Here is a 22805-nt window from a genome sequence, read left to right as displayed (position 1 = left end):
CCACAAACAATCCCTCCTTTCCCCTATAAACACACTCTCTCTCCCACACCACACACACACACACCAACAGCTCTTGCCTGCACACCTTTGCTTTTGGTCTGCCATACGACTGCTCAAACCTTCCCGCAGAGCCCTCTTCTGTATACATGTGACCTACGGTCGCTTATCTCCCGATTAGGGAGTCTTACTGGTAATAATGATTTATTTTTTATAGTGCTTTTCCAAGTGCTCAAAGCGTTTACAATGGTTCATTCATTCATACAGGGAGGGGACATTGGGAGGTGAAGCGGCGAACAGTCGACGCCAGTGTCCTCACTTTTCCCACATTCACGCCAACCGACTTATTGGAGGCAATGTAGAGTTCAGTGTCTTGCCCAAGAACACTTCGACACTTACTCTGGGGGAGCCCGGGATTGAACCTCACGGTTCCCAACTGTCCGCTCTACCCCTGAACCACTGCCGCTATTCCTACTAACATTACATGGTTTAAGGCTAACAGATTCTGCTGTTAGACCCTGGGGGTCCCGACCCACAGGTTGAGAACCACTGCTCTAGTGACAGCAGGTGAGCAGCTGGCAGGGCAAAAGAAGTAGCTGGTGACTCCATAAGGAGACGTAGTTGTTTACACCCTCCTCAGACTAACCACTAGGGGTCAGCAGTGACCAGGACTACACAGTACATTTGGAGTGGAACTGGCAACTAAAGTAGGAGGAATACATTAAATAAATTGCCTTATTACAAAAAGGTACCTCAATGTCAAAGTTTGAGTTCTGATTCCCAATGACCACGCTCAGGCATGCTGCTACATAGTAGAATTGTTTATTATAAAAGACTGTACATTAATTTCTCAATTAACATATTATATATACAAATTAAGGGCAGAGAGATCAAGATTCAACATTTCTACCCAAGAAAAATGAAGCTGGAACACTTGGTTTTTGTTTGATATATACTAAAAGCAAACAGACAGGAATTATCAAGGCATTAGCTGTAAATATCCGGCAAATGTAAAACGGCAATGAATGCAGTTAAATGATTCAAAGCAGAAACAAATCATAAAGAGTGGAGATCTGTTACTGTACATAGTAAAGGAGTCAGCCATTTTCAACTTGCATTAGAAAAAACCTTAATCAAAACATCTTTACGAGAAACTGTGACTTAAGGCTGGGTCTTAAAGCCAGGGTTCCCACACATTTTTAACAATGAATTTTCTAAACTTTTCCATAACTTTTCCAAACTGTTTCACCCTATTTCCCATAGCAATCATACTTAAACCAGTGTGCTATCAATGCACCAAGACAGACTGACAGAGCGAAGGTGTCACGTGACAAAAAGAACAGATCTACAAACTAACAACGCATCACGTAGCACTGCATTTTACCATGTTAAGACAAAAACAATGTATTTCGTCACTATCGGGCAGAAACCTCCATATTTTTTTTGTTTTTTTTGTGTTTTTTCGTAAATTAACTGCCCTACTTGATCACACTACAGCATCACACAAAAGCATCAAAAGTAACAGATCTACAAGCTCGACCTTGTGGATCTGCTACTCTTGATACTTTTAAATTTGAATCCTGAAAAGTAAGAGTTTTGAGACACATGAGGTTTCCACCCGACAGAGACGATATCCAAACATTTTCCAAAACATTTGATTAATTCCAAACCTTTTCCAGCCCTGAAAACATTATTTTTTTCTCATTTCAAAATATATACCAGGAATTTCATAACTGTGGGAACCCAGTAAAGTCATATATAAGAGCCACAAGAAGGTGAAAGAATAAAACATTATGGCATCAACAATGACTTCATAGACCTGAGTTATGAAACCGATGCCCTACAGTTAAAATATAGGGGGAAAAAAATTATACAGAAAAAAATAACTTTTAACTTCTGGGTGATGACTGTAGAAGAGGTATACGAGTTGTCATGTTGGTCTCCGTTGATGATTTCTGAAGTGTATTAAACGGCAGTGTTATTATGTGGGTTCTGGCAACACGGTAACAGGAAGAGAGGGCACTATTAAGGAGAAGTGGGCACCTCGATGTAAAATTAGCTATTTTCCCCTCAAAATGTTACAAAATAAAATATTGGGAAAATGGTCTAAACCCATTAACTCATCTGTGTAATTTTAAGATTTCTTTGGCTATTAAAACAATAGCAGATCTACAAGCTCGTAGCACGGCACCGAGTGCCGCGCTACGAGCTTGTAGATCTGCTATTTTTGAAAAATCTTGGAAATTTGAGCAAATCTTTGAATATATCAAATTTTTAAGCCAACATTTGTAACTCAAATCTTTGCTTCTGGGGGTCCCTGGAACAACATATTTTGAGATGGGGGTCCGCGGCCAAATACATATAATTGTGGGGGTCCTTAACAGAACCACTGATATACATGATTAGCATATGCTTGAATATTAGCCAATTAAGGCCTAATATTTGTACTATAATTGCAAACAAATTGCTACAAAACCTGTTTATCCAACAATCATTTTGGGCATAAACAAGAAGTTGAAGGATACATTTAGGGTCTGATAATGATGTACCTGTTGTGCATGTTCAAATCATGAATACTTTATATTACTCCAGACTATTTTTCCAATATTTTTTTTTTTTTTTTTACATTTTGGATAAAATAGCCAATTTTAGATCATGGTGCCCACTTCTTCCTTAGTGCCCACTCTTCTTGTATCCGGCATACATATCGTTGCCGTGGGTTTGGAAACCTTTGCATTATAATATTAAAAAAAAACATTTGTGCGTCACTCTTGAATGATGAAGTATAGGACATTAATTTATGAAAAAAAACATTTTACAAAGTTGAAATATGGACATACAAGGTTTCGGCCCGTCAGCAACAATATCCGTTCTTTATTATAATCATGGTCCTTTTACCAATAGTTAACGTTGATATTGATAACAGTTGATATTTATCCTAGTTATTAACACACATTTTGCTTTGGATTAGTAAAAAAAAATATTAACAGTGGTGTCACACACACAAAAAAAAGAGATATTAGGCTGAAATGGTCCAAAAAAATTGGAATGTGTTCTATTGTCAGGAATTTTATGAAATTATGAATCAAAATGGTATGTTCTCTATTGTATTATGTGGTTTGTGATTAGTTGTAAGAACCGTTCATTTCACTGACTTCAAATATTTATATTTTTAATACAAAATTCAGCGCTTAGAAAACAAAAATATCATTGGCGTCTAACAAATTAACCTCTCGAGTCTAAACAATTCAGTGATTTCAACAATAAAATAACCTAAGATGGCGTGTACATTTTACAACATAAATGGAAGCATAAACGTTAACCTTACACAATTACATCCTTTTTTTAGAGTTCTGCATGCTGCATCAATGCCAAGACTGTGTATCTTCAGAAACACTGATATACAATAATATGGACAGACAATCTGTGGTTAGTTAGTTTCTTAAAACCCATTAAGAATCTGTGTCATTTCTCGATTTCTTTGGGCTATTCAAAAATAGCAGATCTACAAGCTCATAGCGCGGCACCGAGTGCCGCGCTATGAGCTTGTAGATCTGCTATTTTTTGAAAAATCGTGAACATTAGCGCAAATCTTTCAATATATATATTTTTTTAAAGCAACATTTTTTAACTCAAATCTTTGCTTCTGGAGGTCCCTGGAACTAAATATTTTAAGATGAGGGTCAGCGGCCAAATACATATAGATTTTAGGTCGTCCTGGACATGAAAACGTTATAAATATAGCAGAAAACCGAAATATAATAGCAACATACGTTTTTTGTTAGGATTTAGAAGACATTTGTAGAATCCCCCAGGAGCAAAGATTGGAGTTAAAAATGTATATACGTACTATATTCAAAGATTTGCACACATTTTCTCGATAAAAAAAATATAAAAAATTGCAGATCTACAAGCTCTGAGCTTGTATATCTGCTATTTTTGAATATCCAAAGAAATCTATAAAATGACACAGATGCGTTCCCGCTCTTAATGAGTTAACAGGGGGGGCAAATTAGATCGGGGCGAGGAGTCGGAAAAAAATGGCACCATTGTGAGTAAAACCTTGATCAGATAATAGTGAGACAGAATAATCCTTAAACCGGGGGAAATGAGATCAGACGGCTTAAGAAAAAAAACTGGTACAGTATAATATAATTGACATTCATTGAATTTACACTACAGAGACCCAATTGGCTGCAGCTCACATTATTATATATATATACACAACTAACAAGAACACTTTCACTGAAGGTGAATAATACATTAATTAATTTGATCATGTTCGCCTTCCAGCGAGGAGGAGGACATTTCAATTTTCATTTTGTTCCATCGAAGCTGATATACTTATATTCACATGGAATTAAAGGAACAGTTCACCCCCAAAATGAGTTTTTCCAATCGATTAGTCACCCCATGGAGACTTGAATTCATGGATATATTTTTGTTTTTGTCGCATTCCTAAGCCAATAATTTGATGACCAGCGGACTGGTGGTAGGCAGCAGTTCCGGTAGGAGATACAAAGGTCTCCATGGGGTGACTAATCGATAGAAAAAAAGTCATTTTGGGGGTTAACTGTCCCTTTAAGAAACAAGCTTGATTGGGATGAATGCTCTCTATGCTGAATCATTGTGCAGGCAGGAACGCAGTAAATGTACGCAACATCCTTCGGTTTGTGCCAACAACCATCTCTTTGGAAAAGTCCCCAAAAAGACCGCAAATCCACATGAGCCAAGAGAGGGCAGTCCAATCTTTTAAAAACCTTTTATACCTAATTTATGCTCCGCCGTGCGACAAAAACGTTATGACTCGGGGCTTTTACACATGTCATATATGTTCCTCCCCACAAAACCCACCCGCCTGCCCGCCCATATAACACCAAAAATAAACTAAATAGATATATATTTATTTTCCATTTAATCTGCATTTTTATCGACGAGGGGGAAGAAGAACATTCTGTCATATCAGTAAAAAAAAAAGCACATACTGTACGGCTTATGTATCTTATGGAGCCAGTCTGCTGTTAAAGGAGAATTCTGCCCCATGTTTTTCTTACCTTTTATATGATATTATCATGTCCTGGGACGAGTGGTACAGTAGAAAAATGTCACAACTCCATTCCGAGTCGACCTCAGCTAAAGACGTGAGCGGATGGACCATGCGCTAAATCAGGTATTTATATCGCTCAGAAAAACTTTTTTTTTTAATGATATCTGACTTTCATAACGACAGAAACCTCGCCACAGTGTTTTTGTCCAAAATGGGCCACCGTAGTTTTTACAAAAGGACTTGAAAGGGTGAAATCACGGGTGAAATCTTGTCTCGCGAGACTTCAGTTTTCAGGCCAAGGAGCCCCTAGCTGAGAGAGAGATGAAGCAGGGACCCCGTCTATGTATACAATTGTGTTGCAGATTAATCTCCTCCTCCTTAATCTTTTTTCTTCGCCTTTTTCCTTTGCCAAAAATAGCCGATCTACAAGCTCACAACGCCTCGCAGCGCGAGGCGTTGTGAGCTTGTAGATCTGATATTTTTTGGCTAAAGTTCTCCTCAGAAAAGGGATGCTATAGGGTTCAAGTGGTTAATGTAAAACATATCATATCACACAAAGATTTTGGCGGACCCCCTGTAGTAACTCTGAGGACCCCCTGTTGAAGACCTCTGCGTTAGGGCGCAGCTAACACAAACACTGTGGACAGTTTTCTGTCAATATGAAGGTCAAATATTTTTTTCCCGAGCAATATAAATAATATAAAATATAAATATGTGATTCAGCGCATGACCCATTCGCTCACATTTTTAGCTGCGGCGGACTAGGGATGGAGTTATGAACATTTTCTTCTGTACCCCTCGTCCTAGGATATCATAATATATTATATAAAAAGGTAAGAAAAACGTTGGGCGGAATTAACCTTTAAGTTCTTCTTGCGTCTCTGTGTGGACGATATGACTGAATAAATAAAAAGGGCGAGTTGGCACACGCTGTGGCTTTGCCAACCTCTTCAGTCGGCGTAGTGCATGATGGACTCCACGTAGTTGCCCGGGAAGAGGCCGGTGGTGCCGCCGCTCACGCCCTCATACCAGCCGTCATCGTTCTTCTTGATGATGTAGATGATGGCGCCCTCCATGAACGACAGCTCGTCGTCCTTGTCCTTGCAGTAGTCGTAGATGGCGACCACTGAGGTAAAGGAAAGAAGGTGTTTAACGGTTCTCTATACGGTACTTAAGTACAATTTTGAGGTATTTTTACTTTACTGGAGTATTTCCAATTTTCAGTACTTTTACTCCACTACATCTCAGTGGAGAATATTGTACTTTTACTGCACAACAATTATTTGAAAACTTTAGTTTCTTTGTAGGTTTTGATTATTATTACGAAACATACATTAACGACTTCAGCCCTATATACCTGTACATTGGTTATTTGAAAATAGCTGATCTACAAGTTCACAACGCGTCGCATGAGAGCTTGTAGATCTGCTATTTTCAAATGATTATGTGCATTTGAAAACTTTGTGAAATGGGACCTTCTGCATAATGAGTACTTTTACTTCTGCTACTTCAAGTATATTTTGATGCCGATACGTTTGTGCTTTTACTTGAGTACATTTTCATCACCTGACTTTTGCTTGTGACTAGAGTGTTTCTGCAATTGCAGTATTGATACTTTTACTTAAAGTTGTTCTGTGCAAATTTCCAAAAAACTACTTTTAGCAGCCTCTGCTGGTCATTACCGTCACTGCAGGCCGTTCGTTTATCCTCTGTTACCCAGAATTCCATTCGTTTTCACCGGAAGACGGAAGTGTTTCAAAAAGCGTTCTTTTAATTGTTTTATACGATCTGTGGATCGTTTCTCTTAGCCAGTGGAGCTTTAGTTACCGTGAGCTGTGTTTTCTTTTTCTGTTTTTTTTCGTTCTTCAAATCATACAATCTCTTAAAATCAGCGTGAGTTTCCTTTTGTTATTAGCGCGGTAGTTCCTGGCCAAACAGGAAACCGGCGCGGTAGTTCCTGGCCAAACAGGAACCCCGTGGATTTCCGCTTCCATTTCCGGCCAGATTACGTCATTTTTGAGGGAACGTCATGCTCGACGGCGTTCAATAGAAAATATATAAATAAAAGGCTTTCGGGGGTGAAATTCTTTGAGTGGGTGTTGTGAAACATTTGCCACTCACAAAAGATATACAATTTAACTTTAGTTTTACTGAAAACGTTACCTAGTATTACTTTAAGTAAAAAATGTGAGTACTTTTTCCACCAAGCAGCTCTCTCACACACTTACTAGGATCGGGTGAGAAAGGCCTGTTCACATAATATAGGGATTAAGCAGTTAATGTTTTTTGTTCCTTTTCGAGCTCACACCTTTCTCGATGTAGTTCTTGGGCGCCCACATGGGGTCTCCGTCGGCGTAGGGGTCGTTGTAGTGCACCACGGCGGCGTCGGGGTCGTGTTCGCCGTCCTCGCCCTCCTCCTCGTAGTCCACGGGAGGGGGCGGCGGAGGGGGCGGAGAGTCGTCAAACAGGGGCAGGTCGTCCGGAGGGGGAGGGGGAGGCGGAGTGGGCGTGTCTGCAACTGTAGGGAATAGAGCCATGAACAAGATGGACACGTATGCATGGCATGCTCCACACGCTACCAGGCGTGATTTGGTTTAATAAGACGGCAAAAGAATCATGCATAATAATCATTAAACGAAGGGGGGGGACATGCAAAAACATGTTAAAAAAGACATTTGAACATAGAGCTTCTCAAGTGTTTTATACTGTTATATCCCTACTGATTTCACTGTGAAGTTGTATTCATGCACACACACAGAAATCACTCTATATTACCCTACACTGGGCTCATGTTAGTTGGGAAAATCTGTCATAAACAGCTGCTCTTCAAAATGTGTTGAATCTTTTTTGTTTTAAATCACCTCATTTGACTCAGTGACTTGAACAGAACTCAAACTGTTTGTCAGTAAAGATTGTATTTCTATTGGAAGATATATCGGTTGGTATGGGGCAGCAGAGTGTACCCTGTCCCCTGGAATTACGACCCACAATATTTTTGTGTCCACACCTCCAGTAGACATTCACCTTACGCTCAAACCTATAATCCTACAATAATATACCACTCTCACAGCAAGCTTCAATACAGAGGATAAATCTGCTACAATTAAACAAACACTGGCATCTTCATATCTACACATATTTTTTATCAAGGATAAGATCATCCTACACATTTGTATTTTGTTGAAACTGGAATTAAACCCACAAATGAATAAATCGAAAAACAAGGATTTTTAAGGATTGTAAGGACAGTACACCTAAAACTAAGTGAAAATAACTAAGAGACAAGACAGTAAATGTCCTTGTTTTTTTAGGCACCCTCTTTTTATGGATTAGTTTTGTATTCTTGAAGCTTACAGTAGATCTATCTGTTATCTGTCCTGTGTTTGTCCTGGCGTGTTGCTATGACAACGTAAATTCCCCTCGCAGGATCGATAAAAGTCCATCTACGAGATGATTGAACCAGTCAGACACCTTTTTAATTAACAAAAAAAATGCTTTCTTTGATGATTGCATGTTAGTAATGCAGCATTGATTTGATGACGACGAGGGTGAGACACATTCAAGACAGACAAAAGGAAGAGACGGGGAATGAGCAACAATGCATGCAGAGGTGTTCAGTAGACAGACAGACCAGTGTTGATTTTAACAGACAATTTTGATTTAGTTTTAGTCATAGTCTTTTGAACAACATTCCATTTAGTTTTAGTCATATTTTAGTCATCTGAAATGTTTTACTGTTAGTCTAGTTTTAGTCGACTAAATAGCATAAGATTATAGTCGACTAAATCTACAGTTGATTTAGTCGACTAAAATGTATTTTGGCGGTGCCTTGATGCCGTCGTTATGGCTGATTTTACACTTGGTTGCATGCTGAAAATAGCAGATCTACAAGCTTGTAGATCTGCTATTTTCAGAGCACAACACCCGAGCGCAACCAAACATTAAATTACTTGTCTTTTAGTTCTACTGGATCTCTTCTCCACAAGTCCCTCACTGACATTTTAGTCTAGTTTGTATTTGTTGACGAAATTGTCAATATATTTAGTCTCAAGTTTTAGTCATCGTAGCTTAGTTTTTATTTCCTTTTTGTTTCCTTTTCGTCAGTGAAAAAAGGTAGTCGACGACAGTGGTGTCAAAAATAATCGGACGTGTATGATTATGAATCGATTCACAAATGGCAATGTTTTATTTTATTTTAACCCATTGAGACCTGAAGCCGGTTCTACATGTCTCCTAAATCTCAACAGTTTTCTGAAAAAACATATGTTTCTATATCAGTGGTGCTCAAACTTTTTCATGTCAAGGACCCCCAAAATTATATGTATTTGGCCGCGGACCCCCATCAAAATATTTTGTTCCAGGGATCCCCAGAAGCAAGGATTTGAGTTACAAATGTTCGCTTTAAAATAATATATATTCAAAGATTTGCACACATTTTCACGATTTAAAAAAAATAGCAGATCTACAAGCTCAGAGTGCGGCACTCGGTGCCGCGCTATGAGCTTGTATATCTGCTATTTTTGAATAGCCAAAGTGTAAAATAAAGCTTTTTAGCTCAAATCTAAAAATGACACAGTTCCAGGTCTTAATGGGTTAATGTTTTTTTTATCATGCTAATTGCACAGAGCAGCAGCCAGATGTATATGTTGCTCAGTATATCTGACTGCTTGTATTGACTGATGAAAAAGTTGCCATGTTGTGCAGTAATATAGAAAAGTGTGATGCATCGCGATGCATCGTCGAATCGAATCGAAATATTACAAGGTTAATCGTAATCAAATTGAATCTTAACACATTGACCGCCAAGACCGTAGTCCTACGGGCCGTTAAATCCAACCGTTAACCGCCGTACCCGTAGTCCTGCGGGGCGGGTGTTGGGGGGGGGGGGGGGGGGGGGCGGACCGGAAACGAAATAATACTGTTTCCGTTTTTTGTCCCGCCTCCGTTTCCTGTCTAGCGATCAACTTTGGAAGCGGTTATCTCAACTTGTTGTTTTGCTCTCCGCATCCCCCACTCTGACGTTTTTGCCTCGTTCTCCAAAATGGAGGCACGGATTGCGTCGCGGTCTTCAGCGTTTTGTTCTGTCGGATCCCGTGTTTGTGTCGAACCAAATGAACGCGGATTTTAAACGGATTTAGCGGGGGCTATGGCGGAATCAAAAAAACAAAAAAGGACAATAAAAGCGTGGCAGTGGTGAGTGCATTATGAGATTAGCCCTTGGCGGTGGATGTGTTAAGGGCAGTGCCAATGCACACCTCTAGTCGACGAACATTTTTCTGCATAGTTTTAGTCGACAAAATCAACACTGCAGACAGACAGACAGACAGACAGACAGACAGACAGACAGACAGACAGACAGACAGACAGGCAGGGGGAGAGGTTAGGGTGGGACACACAGCAGGATGATGAGGAGAATATGGATGGTTCGGTCTGGGCCTTCTCCCTGCACTTACTGCTCTCCTGCATCCTGGCCACAAAGCCAGTCAGTGGGATCTGTGGAGTCAGCTGGGCCATGGGTGGAGGAGGGGGGGCGAGAGACACTGAAAGCCAGCACAGAGAGAGAGAGAGAGAGAGAGAGAGAGAGAGAGAGAGAGAGAGAGAGAGAGAGAGAGAGAGAGAGAGAGAGAGAGAGAGAGAGAGAGAGAGAGAGAGAGAGAGAGAGACAGAGAGAGAGACAGAGAGAGACAGAGAGAGAGACAGAGAGAGAGACAGAGAGAGAGAGAGAGAGAGACAGACAGAGAGAGAGACAGAGAGAGAGAGGGAGAGGGAGGGAGGGAGAGAGTTGACAGAAAGAATGGGAGCGAAAGTGTGAAAGGTAAGAGGAAAAGAGGATGACATTGGAGAAAAGAGGAAGAGAAAACACAAGCCACATCAGTCACCAAGAATGGATAGGAGACTGTTAAAGGAGTAGTTCGCCCCAAAAAATGAGACACCCCTTGAATTCATGGAGATTGTTTACTTTTTGTCGCATTCCTAAGCAAATAATTTGATGAAATTGGTTAGGAATGCGACAAAAACAAAATAATCTCCATGAACTCAAGGCTTCACGGCGTGTGTGATCGATAGAAAATAAGTCATTTGTTGTGTGAACTACTCCTTTAAAAAAAAAAAAAAAAAAAAAAGAGTGCTTCCCCCGATCCCAAGCAAAACAATGACAGACAAGACAAGACAGAGGAAAAACGTGTAAAAAACCCACACATAATCCCAGTGTTGTGAGATTAGACACATCCACCACACCCAGACAGTCAGACAGTGTGATGTGAAACAGGACAGTGACACGGTGAGATTAGACACGCGTGTTCGTGGCGTGCGGTGACAGTGACACTGTGATGCTGAAAAGTTGGGAGTGATGCTTGTTGTGACCGTGACAGGATTTCCTCATGGTGGGATCTATCTGCTAGTCATGGAGATTTGGACGATATAAACCCAGGGGGGGATTAAACTGAGAATGTGGGATTTATCGTCGTTCACACAGCAACGTCTTGAAGTGTTGCACCCATTTAACCCACTCTGGGATCAATCCAAATTACATGACTACTTATGACCAGAGGGAGGCGCTGTGCTGCACAATGCCTCTGTCGAATAGCCTCATGCCTAAACCCTGTACATGGCCACTTGAATACCTCTGAACCCCATTAAGTAAAGGTTAAGTAAGTAAGGGACATGGCATTGAAATTGAAGTTTTCTGTCCTAACCAATTTTCTTATGCATTCCTACAACTGTAAAGTGTAAAATAAATAAACAAAATGATAAAGGTATTCATATTCAGTTTAGAACACTGTCTGTAAACTGGTCTGCCTCTCAAACATCAGACAGTATTATCCTATTTCTACAGTGAGGGCTAAAGCAAGGCCGCACACTAGGACAGAACCCAAAAATAATCCCCCCAAAAAATAAGGCTTAAAGTCAGTCAGTGGACACCTTGGGATGCGGGTCACCTTGGCGAGCGAAAGTAACACAGTTTAGACTAGTATTTCTGAACCAGACGCATCACAGATCACACGGGCGGAGTTAGTCCTCATCTGTTTGGAGGTACTGTAGTAAACATTGTAACTTTAAACGGTAGTTTTTAAGTTACCTTTTAAAGTCGAAAGCCGACCGAGGACGCTTCCATACAACGTGAGACCCGGCGCGACAGCGTACCCACTGCCCATTCAATAGCAGGTTTTCGGCAACAGATGCCTTCTAACACTTAGCGCCGACGACGTCGGTGCGATGGAGAGCTACCTTAACTCATTCAGTGCCAGAATAAAACGCTGTCTATGGCTGCCCTTGCCAGCGAATGGCAGCGTTTTCAGCATTTAATCTTTGAAAAATCATAGAATATCTTTCTTCAAAACGATCCACCCGCCGATCGTTTTAAAAGACGTAGGGGGATCTCGTAGAATCGGAGAAATAATAATGCCGATAATCCATTATATAGATATGGGCAAAATATTCAACATTTTGCGCACACACACACACACACACACACACACACACAAAACCTGTGTGCATGTGTGTGTGTGTGTGTGTGTGTGTGTGTGTGTGTGTGTGTGTGTGTGTGTGTGTGTGTGTGTGTGTGTGTGTGTGTGTGTGTGTGTGTGTGTGTGGGAACCGCTGGTAGTCTAATGACTAACGAGATTAGAGTGTGATGTACAGCAAAGTACATTATTATTATTACATGGGATACTTCAAAGTATGCTTTTAGGTGAGAGGCCAAAAAGCTGCCAAGTCCACGTCTATCATAATCAGATATCGACTGTCTGTCTGTGTTTGTATCTGGTGGTGAATCCAAGGACAAGGCGTTACACATCAATACTAAAGACGTCCCGTTGCCAGACCAAGCAGAAAGCCTTAGGCTGCACTTCCAGACTTCCACAGAAAGCAGAAAGTCAATAATTCAGTCACGAAATTCAAGCTTGACCTTCAGGAGGACTAGCAGTGCTGTATTCACTATTTATTGAATACAAACTGTTCTGTTCTGCCGGCTATGTTGCCCTGAAGCCGTGAGATTTGTCTGTTTGTGTCTACTGTTGGACATGAAGTGATTTTTTACCAGCTTGCTCGAAGAGCGGGCTGGTCTACGAACAGACAGAGCAACTAGTCAACACCTATGCGACACCTATGTGAGACCGTTTCGACTTTTTCCATCATTGGCTGTCCTTTAAGCCAATGGGGAGACGTCCCATACTCTGAACAGCGGTCGTCCTCCCATGCTATGGCATCATAACCCTACCAGACACGCCTGCCTGGCTTGGTGACTGTTCGCAAAGTTGTCGCAACTTAACTATCAATTGGGTGTTTTGGGTGTGTTTGAATTGCTACTCATAAAAATGCATGGAACCAGATGGACCCGAAAGAGTCTTATTTGTACCCTCTCAAAGTGAAATTAACACCGGTAATTTGCCGCTGGAATGGACGGGCAAGGGTCTTTTTTATACCCTCTCTGAGTTAAATAAACACCGGTACATTGCCGCTGGAGGGATCCTATGTGTACAGAACGCACAAGTGCAGAACTCGTTAGCAAAAAAATATTGGATCGGGGCAAAAAAAGCCATGTCTTGCTTTTTGATGGGTGGTAAGAGCACCAGGACAGGTGCACCAAACCCCTGGTATGACATACGCAGCATACGCTTTCCCAACACTTACCGCCGCCGGTGGAGAGCTACCTTAACAAGGGCTTGAACAGGGGGGTTGGGGGGAATGTCTTACTTGAGTTCTGACCATATCCCGGAGTGCCTCCATTAATGTGAGGCTGTTGCTGTTGCTGCTGCTGCTGCTGCTGAAGCTGCTGTTGCTGCTGAAGCTGTAGTTGTTGCTGCTGCTGAAGCTGAAGCTGCTGCTGCTGCAAGGAGTACTGGGAGGTGACCGAGGGCGCCCGCCGGTAGGTGCCCGTGGCCGAAACCATAGAGACGGAGGAGTTCGAGGAGTTGTGCCGCGAGATCTGCCGCGAGATGGTCCCGAACTGGGACATGGGGACGGGGCCCAGACCCGGCCCGGGGGCAACCACTATAGAAAAAACACCCAGGGATGGGCAAAGGATGGGGGGAGGGGAGGGGGGGTTAGAGGAGGGGGGGAGGGGGTTAGGCAGATGAGATAGGAAGGGAGGATGAGTGGATAAGGAAAGAGAGGAGAAACAGAGAGTACCCGGAATAATGATTAGTAAGATTGCAAAAGAACAGATTTTGTTTGACTATTTAACCACATGAACCCTAGCGTCCCTATTCTGGGTAGGCCAACATTTGGTGAACCTTTAGCCAAAGTAGCAGATCTACAAGCGCCACAACGCATCGTGCTGTGACGCATTGTGAGCTTGTAGATCTGTTATGTTTTGTGTAGAGGGGGAAAAGGGGAGGGCGCCAAGTATTTAGGGTTTAAGTGGTTAAAAACATTGATCGGGTTCCCAAACCTGCGGAGAAGAAGATTCCATCAACATCATCATCCACCAATAAGATCACAGAGAGAGAGAGAGAGAGCGAAAGAGAGAGCGCAAAGGGGAAAAGCCAACATAATGATTGCATTTTGGTAATAGTGTTAAAAAAGGGCATATTTCAGAGAGCACGACTGAAACAACACAACTCCCCCCGAGGGAGCCTTGAATGGACCTGCACTTCAGATGCACTTAAGACTTTTAACCAGACAGAGTGGAACAGAAGAGGCTCAGATAACCCAGAGAGAGAAGCAGCAGAGGAAAACTAATGGAGGCAGAAATCACAGACTACCCCTCGGGCTGATCTTGCAGGCTACTAACAAGCTCCGTTTTTTTAGCACCATGCTCTTAGTCTTTCCTCTGAATCCCTACTGGGCCGGCAAGAGGCTCATACTTTACTTACCATACTTTTAGGCCCGAAACCCCCAAAAAGTCACGCATCCAACAAGCTTTGAACTGAGCAGATTGGACCTTCCGTTCCAGAGATAATGGCCAAAACATCTTGAAAACGGCCACTTTCACGGATTTCCGATCGCGAATTTTCGATTGAGTTTTGTCGCCCCTTTTTGTTTAATAACACGGGCTAGGAAGGTCGGACGGTGACAAACTAGATACCTGGGTAAAGTGCACTTTGAGCTGCAGCCAACACATCCACTGCCATTTCCGTTGGCCTTACCGTTAGGCCGCTAGGGGCAGTTGAATTTCTTTCTTAAAATAAATTCTTCACAGAACCCGAGGCTCGGTCCGGCCCGACTAATTAGCATAGATTGCTAGATGCTTCAGTAACTTTTGAGCTTCTTGTGGATGTCGTATTAAAATTACCTTCTCTTCAGCCCTTCAGAAGTGCTATTAATTTGAGCTTCTTGTGGATGTCGTATTAAAATGACCTTCTTCAGCCCTTCAGAAGTGCTATTAATTTCCTGTTGCAACGGAGTTTGAGACAAAGTGTTGAGACTTTCCGCTGACAACGTATTTCACACCGGGGCAACACGCCAAACGTTAAATCTTGGACCGTTGCCATGTGCTATACCACCGAAATAAAGACTGCACCTACAACTACTGACAAAGCTGTGTCTGTGCGTGTGCGTGTGCATGTGCGTGTGTGTGTGTGTGTGTGTGTGTGTGTGTGAGAGAATAAGAGCGAGAAGAAGGGAGGAGAAGAGGGCTAGAGGAGAAGAGGGCTAAGCGATTCATTTTTGTATTACTTGGGCATTTCCTGTTGACAGCGCCAGATAACATAATCTCTCAGGAGAGGCTATGTTCTTAGGCTGTGTGTGTCCCGCCAAAGCGTTTCTTCTTCTCCAGCTGAAAACACAAGTCGCTCGGCTCCCAAAAAAAGAAATACCCAAGTTGAAAATATTTGAACTCTCGGCAAGCAGATAAAAATGCCACACGTGCACCTCCTTGTGCTGCTGGGTTTCCAAAAACGTGGCGCTCAACATTGTAAACAATTAAAAACATAAGCTGAGCTCAGGACAAAAAAAAGATCTTGGTGGACACAGACCTTTAGACCGAGATGGGTGGGACCACAGGAAACACAGCAGCAGACAAACCTACAAACAAGACTTCATAACCTTCCTCCTTTTCCTCTTATGCTTGATTTACACTTGGTTGCGCGTCATGTCACACACAGCAGGCGATAGACAATGTGTCAGCTTGTAGATTTGTTATCTATAATATCTTATCTCTAAGAGGAAAAAACAACAGCCACCTCTCATCGATCGACCTGCTGGTGAACCCGGTGTTTCATAATAATACAGGAGCGTTTTAAAAGGATTTAGTGTAGACACCAAAGGCTGTTGTAACAAGTTGTTACAACCATAATTACAAGTATTGTGGGAAAACAGGCTTAAGCGATGACATGTCAATAAAATCATGTGCCACTCAATTATTTGGAGTGAATGAATCTCATCAATTATATGATTTATTTTTTTAAAGGAAGAAGCATTTCAGACACTATATACTGTACCTGCAGGAAAGAAGTCTCTAAATCTCCTTAGGCTGTATGAATTTGTTAAACAAACTGAATAAACATGCCTTCATTCTGTCTGTATTTTAGGCCTAGAAGAAAAATGTATTTATTCTAATTTATTTAATTAACATTCATCTCACGGTCTTATGTAAATTTTCCCAAGTTGAAAACTTTATGCAGTTTAAGACTTCATACTTCCCAGGCTGGCCTCAGGCTAATAATGTAACAGGCCGTTTCATTGGCTTAGAGACTTCTTTGTGAAGCTTAATATATATGATTGGAAGAGAATGAGGAAGTACCACCACCACCGTGATCAGCCAATCACCAGAGTGTTTAGAGACACCGGACTGTGATTTGGATAGAAAGCCAGACCCTTTCACTGCACGCACGCGCACACACACACACACTCACGCACACACACACACTTATATTACTATACTTGTGAGGACATCGGCATTTTTGGAAGGCAATTTTATAATTACCATTTTGACAAAACTTTGGGCATTTTTAACTGTAAGCCTTAAGCCGAAAAATTAGATAGTAGATCTACAAGCTCACAACGTGTCGCATCGGCTATTTTCCAGTTTTGTGACAGCGCTGCACAACCAAAGTATAAAATAGGGACAACTCTAACCCTAACACCTAAACCTAACCTCCAAATGTCTAATCATAATCCTAATCGCAAACTGAATCTTAAGCCCATCTATCTTTTTTAACCATAAAACAACCTTTTTTTCTTCTTAAGACCAGCTAAAAATTGTCCTTACAATGTCTATTTCTGAAATTCTACTACTTGTGTCAGGGCTTGACATTAACTTTTTGAGGCATTTTTTTTCCTCTCCAACTTGTCCGACGGACAACTAAGATTTTAATCTGCTTGTCCTTAATTGTTAATTACATGTCCCGGACATGAAGCGACCAAGCCTTAATGTCGAGCCCTGTGTGGGGACATTTGGTTCTCACAAGTACAGTAATACAAAAACACACACACACACACACACACACACACACACACACACACACACACACACACTTGATACTGTACATACATTTCTGCACGCACTCACACACACAATGACACAAAGGCTTGCCCTGAAGCAGGCATACACTATCTCTCTCTCTCTCTCTATCTCTCTCTCTCTCTCTACTCAAACACTCTCACACACACACACACACACACACACACACACACTGACCCCCCGCGGTCACAGACTCTCCTTCATGCATGGCTGCCGTGGAGCAGACAGACAGACAGACAGACAGACAGACAGACAGACAGACAGACCCCCAGTGGACCAACAGTCGGCCGGTCATCCACCACCCAGAGAGAGGAGAGGCTGGCGGTGGTCCGCCTCAGAGGGGTCTCACCTCCAGATGGTGCTGCCACTGGGGGGCTACTGAGCCCTGGCAGAGGAGGAGCTGGTGGAGGAGGAGGAGGAGGGGGAGGGGGCGGAGCGGGCGGAGGAGCGCCCGGAGCGCCCGGAGGGGGCGGAGCGGGCGGAGGAGCGCCCGGAGGAGGTGGGGCGGGCGGAGGAGCGCCCGGAGGAGCCGCCGCCCATGTGGAAGAGGGGACTGAAACGAGTCGATTATCGATGAATTCATTAATTGAGTTGATAACGATCGATTAATCGATTGATTGGCAGCGTTTTTTTCTTGTCCGAAACCGAAAATGAGTACAGCAACATAATTGCCCTTCTATAATAACATTGAGGAGCTTCAATGAGCATCAGCTGGACACAGACACACACACACACCCACCCCTCTCCTCTGCAGTGCTCTATGGCAGTGATTTTCAACCAGTGGTCGGGGGACCACCAGTGGTCCTTGGGGGGGTTCCAGGGGGTCCCCAGCGAAATTAGTTAACATAGCGTCACAATCATTTTAACCACTTAGCTTTGGCTATTCAAAAATAGCAGAACTACAAGCTCATAGTGCCGCGGCACTATGAGCTTGTAGTTCTGCTATTTTTTTTTTTATCTTGAAAATGTGTGCAAATCTATGAATATATATATTTATTTTTAATCAAATCTTTGCTTCTGGGGGTCCCTGGCACATACATTTTCAGATGGGGGATCCGCGGACAAATGTAAATCAATTTAGGGGTCCTTGGCATGAAAAACGTTGAAAACCACTGCTCTATGGAGTCTGTCTCATTTCTCTCCAAAAGCCCTTGAATATTATGATGTAATATGATTAAGGATTACTGTGATTATGATAAGCTCACATTTCATATCACACACACCATATCTGTAATTTTCACTAGCCCTCCAAAAAAAAAGTTTTCAATTTTCTTTTCTTCAATTAATTGAAAATCGATACATTTAATCGACTAAATTCTTAACGGCAATTCATTGATTATAGATTAATTGTTAACATCCCTAGTAGGTACAGGACATATTGGAGCTGGTGCTGCTATTAGAATAACAAACAATTAATGTCATCCCGTATAGTCTTCAGTTTTAGCTCTTTTCTTGGGGGGGGGAAATACTTTGCGGTATGCGGCATGAAGCGAGTGTTGCCATGGTGATTAGTTTACTGGCAGAGCGCTGGATAAGTCCCGTTGTACACAAGACTGCAAATAAACACACACACACAGGTTTGTTACTACTATACTTGTAAGGACATTCAACACTTTAGGACAGTGATTTCATGGATGCTATTTTTAATACATTTTGCGTCACTGGCAAGCCAACTATAGGTATAAAGCCTGTTTAATCCATTCAATCCTGGAACGCATCTGTGTCATTTTAGACTTTAGCTATAACCATTATTTTATACTTTGGATATTCAAAAATAGTAGATCTACAAGCTCAACATTTTTAACTCAAACCTCTAAAATTAATGTCTAACACTGACGCCAACCTGAATCACTTAAAAATCTTTTTTAACCATAAAACAAACCATTTCTCTCGCGAGGACCAGGGAATTGGTCTATTTCTCAAATTCTATTATACCTGTGTGTGTGTGTGTGTGTGGGGGGGGGGGGGGGGGGGGCATCTGGCCCTCACGAGTATAGTCTCACACACACACACACACACACACAGTCCAGACTTCAACTTGTTCATCAAAAAAAAAACAGCAATCTAAATAATTTCACGTTCAATTAGACTGGCTTCCTGGGGGAAAAGTTAGAGGCAGCAGTAGTAGTATAAGCATGTAAAAGCTCATGAATGCTTAATGCTACGCCTTAAAGCCTCTGGCCTCTAGGAAAAGGCGTTAGCTCAGGCTAAGCTAAGGCCCTGACACACGCTTGGCCTATTTACAGAGTGAGGTAACACATCAGTTGTGCTTTAGAACACAATGGCACTGCATAATCCCCCCCGTCTGGTAAACATAGGCTTTGTGTCGTCGTGTGTACTCTCAAAGCTACCCCCCCCCAAGGCTGCAAAGTACATTCATACTTTCATCAGTTAATATTAACCCATTAAGACCTGAAGCCGATTCTACAAAACAATGTCTTCTAAATCCCAACAGTTTTCTAAAAAAGCTTTTGTTTCTGTATCAGTGGTGCTCAAACTTTTTCATAATTTGTCAAGGACCCTCAAAATTATATGTATTTGGTCGCGGACCCCCCCACCTCAAAATATGTTGTTCCAGGGACAGTAAAACATTTTAGCTTTAAAATATATATATAACACATTTTCAAAAAAAATCAAAAATAGCAGATCTACAAGCTCATAGTTTAGACGCAGATGCTTTCCCCAGTTTTAAAGGGTTAAGTGTCAGCTCAGCTTAGAAATACTAGTATTATAAAATGAGAAGTTTAATTTCATATTGACTTTGAGAGCCTTTTGTAAGTGTTATAGGTGTCTCTACTGTATGTTGATTGTGTAATATTTCATAATAACAATCCATGGTGGGGGCGTTACTTTCATGCCTAAACTTGTAATCCTAAATGGACGATATTGCCTGAGTATTAACCAAAGGTGTCTTAAACACATGATAATAAAGAGCAAGCAGACAATGAATATGTCGTCTCCATCGGGGGAAAACCTCATTATGTCCAAAATGCTTCGCTTCGCACCGTGTGTCGAGCTTGATCAAGTAAGGCATTCATTTAGAGGTTTCTGCCCGACAACAACGGAATATATCTCGATACACCTTTGATGTAGGCCTCCAGGATATTGTGCTGTGAAACACTTCAATAGGTTGACTCACACGTACAATACAACCAGAATGAGATAAGGCATCCTGGTTATGACCCGGTCACAGAACTCAACGTTATTACAGGACACTAATGGTTCTGTGTGTGTCTCACCTGGTCCAGAGTTGGGGAGGGACGGGGTTGGCACGGCGATGGGGATGCCAATACCACTGCTACCACTGTTCTCCCTGCTGCTGCTGCCTCCACTACTACCACTGTGGGGGGGTGGGGGGGGGGGGGGGGGGGGGGGGGAGAGAGAGAGAGAGAGGAGAGAGGAGAGAACAACATTTTTATTTAGGGCAACCTGCCATAACTACACAGAAGGTATCACAGCAGTTAGGCACACTTATTCCAGTGTGTGTGTGTGTGTGTGTGTGTGTGTGTGTGTGTGTGTGTGTGTGTGTGTGTGTGTGTGTGTGTGTGTGTGTGTGTGTACATGCTCACACTCCTGTGCCCCATTTAGAGGGAGAAAATGCCATGGCTACACACTGCATCTACTCAGTTCCACTTCTCTCTCTCTCTCACACACACACACACACACACACACACACACACACACACACACACACACACACACACACACACACACACACACACACACACACACACACACACACACACACACACACACACACACACACACACACACACACACACACACACACACACACACACACACACACACACACACACACACAGCCATCATCATGCCTCTTCCTATAGAACTCATGGATTCACACATTGACGTATAGGAAGTCAATAAGCCAGACGTTTTGCCAGGAATAGCTCAGGAATGTCAGCATGTACACTATGTCAGGCTCTGTGTGACCTCCAGGCACAGTGTTGCCATGTCCGCTTGTTATACGCAGTGGTGTAAAGTAAGTGCATGTACTCAAGTAGTTTGAGGTATTTTTTTTTACTTTACTGGAGCTTCCTAATGCTGTTTAAACCTAGCCTGGTAAACCCTCCCTCCGGAAATCTCATTTCCATTTGATTTCAGGAGTGAGTCTGGCATGATCGCCCATTCTGCAATATTGGCTGTGGGCTGGAGTTGGGCGGGAGTAATACCGTTGACTGACAACCCCTTCAGCCAATGATCGTTGTTCCCCTCCAGCCAATCAGCAGACCTCCAGACTAATGTGACGCAACGGGACTTTTGAGACGGCCATGCCCAAAATAGGTTGCCTTATTCGGATACATGCGTGTCACTCCCCGCCCCTGCCGGTTCTCTAAATTTGTATTTTTAAATAGGCTCTGTCATGATTAATTGACCACATATATGAAGTTAAACAACTAAATTCTATCCAAACGATATCTTAAAAGTAAATTCCGTGCCTCAAAAAAGAAGTTTGAGAGCGTTTTAAAACCGAAAGTAAAAAGTGTAACTGGCCACAGAAACAATGGCGGATCGTTCCATTTTTGTCGGCTGCACTCGTCCCATTCGGGCTCACTCGTACTCGCCACCTGATTGGCCAACTGTCGCTGTCAATCACAGAACGATGAGCGACGACGCTGATAGGCTCGGTTAGTTGGTAATTCCACTAGAAACCCCCACAATGGGCAATCAGGCCAGACTCACTCCTGGAATCAAATGAAAATTAGATTTCCGGAGGGAGGGTTTACCAGGCTAGTTTAAACCAGTGGTTCTCAAACACTTTCATGTCAAGGACCCCCAAATGAATATGTAATTGTCTGTGTATCCCCCATCTGAAATCATTTTGTGCCAGGGACCCCCAGTACCAGATTTGTGTTGTTAAAATGTTTCAAAGATATTTCACATTTATCCAGAGATTATTGTTTTAAATAGCTGATCTACAAGCTCACAACGCGTCGCATCGCGACGCGTTGTGAGCTTGTAGATCTGCTATTTTCAAATGGTCGACGTATGTCGGTTTAAAGTGCTGAAGTCGCTTCTTTTGGGCTTGTGTTTTCATAGACCTGGTTGCTTATTTCTCTCGCAAAATCTGGCAACACTGCCAGGGGGGGTCTCTCTGAGATCAATGGGTCGAGGCCGGCTAAATCCGCCATCTCCCCTCCTCCCTCTTCTGTCTCTCTCTCTCTCTCCATGTCCTGTTCTACGTCTCTCTCTCTCCCTCTGCCTCTCTTATCCCTGCTATTCAATTGATCCCTCGCTCCCTCTCCCTCTTTATCTCTCATCCCTATCTCGTCCTCTGACTCCCCTCATCCCTGCCCTAGTGTAAAGCGATCTGATCTTCCATCCCAAGAACCCCCT

General features: G+C 42.5%; 1 protein-coding gene and 1 long non-coding RNA gene across 10 annotated transcripts in view; both read right to left on the bottom strand.

Moving 5' to 3' along the window:
• Positions 1-803: 803 nt before the first annotated feature.
• LOC311038482 overlaps positions 804-22805 on the bottom strand; it is a 389296-nt gene continuing 367294 nt past the window's right edge. The window contains exon 2 of the long non-coding RNA XR_014600058.1: positions 804-1488. This is a non-coding gene — a long non-coding RNA (uncharacterized lncRNA). The remainder of the gene's footprint in view (positions 1489-22805) is intronic.
• The window catches only part of abi1a (abl-interactor 1a), a 100128-nt gene continuing 80169 nt past the window's right edge, over positions 2847-22805 (bottom strand). The window contains exons 6-12 of one of the 9 annotated variants that reach the window (XM_084048023.1): positions 20687-20787; positions 17944-18000; positions 17797-17904; positions 13739-14035; positions 10498-10584; positions 7353-7562; positions 2847-6170 (exon numbers count right to left, since the gene is read on the bottom strand). In XM_084048023.1, coding sequence (XP_083904149.1) covers positions 5995-6170; positions 7353-7562; positions 10498-10584; positions 13739-14035; positions 17797-17904; positions 17944-18000; positions 20687-20787 — 1036 coding nt within the window. In that variant the 3' untranslated portion in view covers positions 2847-5994. Of the gene's footprint in view, positions 6171-7352; positions 7563-10497; positions 10585-13738; positions 14036-17796; positions 18001-20686; positions 20788-22805 lie in introns of all 9 variants that reach the window. The other 8 variants (XM_084048022.1, XM_084048027.1, XM_084048024.1 and 5 more) reach the window with 8 other exon arrangements.

Source organism: Gymnoscopelus microlampas (genome assembly GCF_963454915.1).
Source record: "Gymnoscopelus microlampas genome assembly, chromosome: 22".
Classification (NCBI taxonomy): Eukaryota; Metazoa; Chordata; class Actinopteri; order Myctophiformes; family Myctophidae; genus Gymnoscopelus; species Gymnoscopelus microlampas.
The sequence above is the reverse complement of the archived record's forward strand: the minus strand, read 5'-3'. Positions and strand labels throughout refer to the sequence as shown.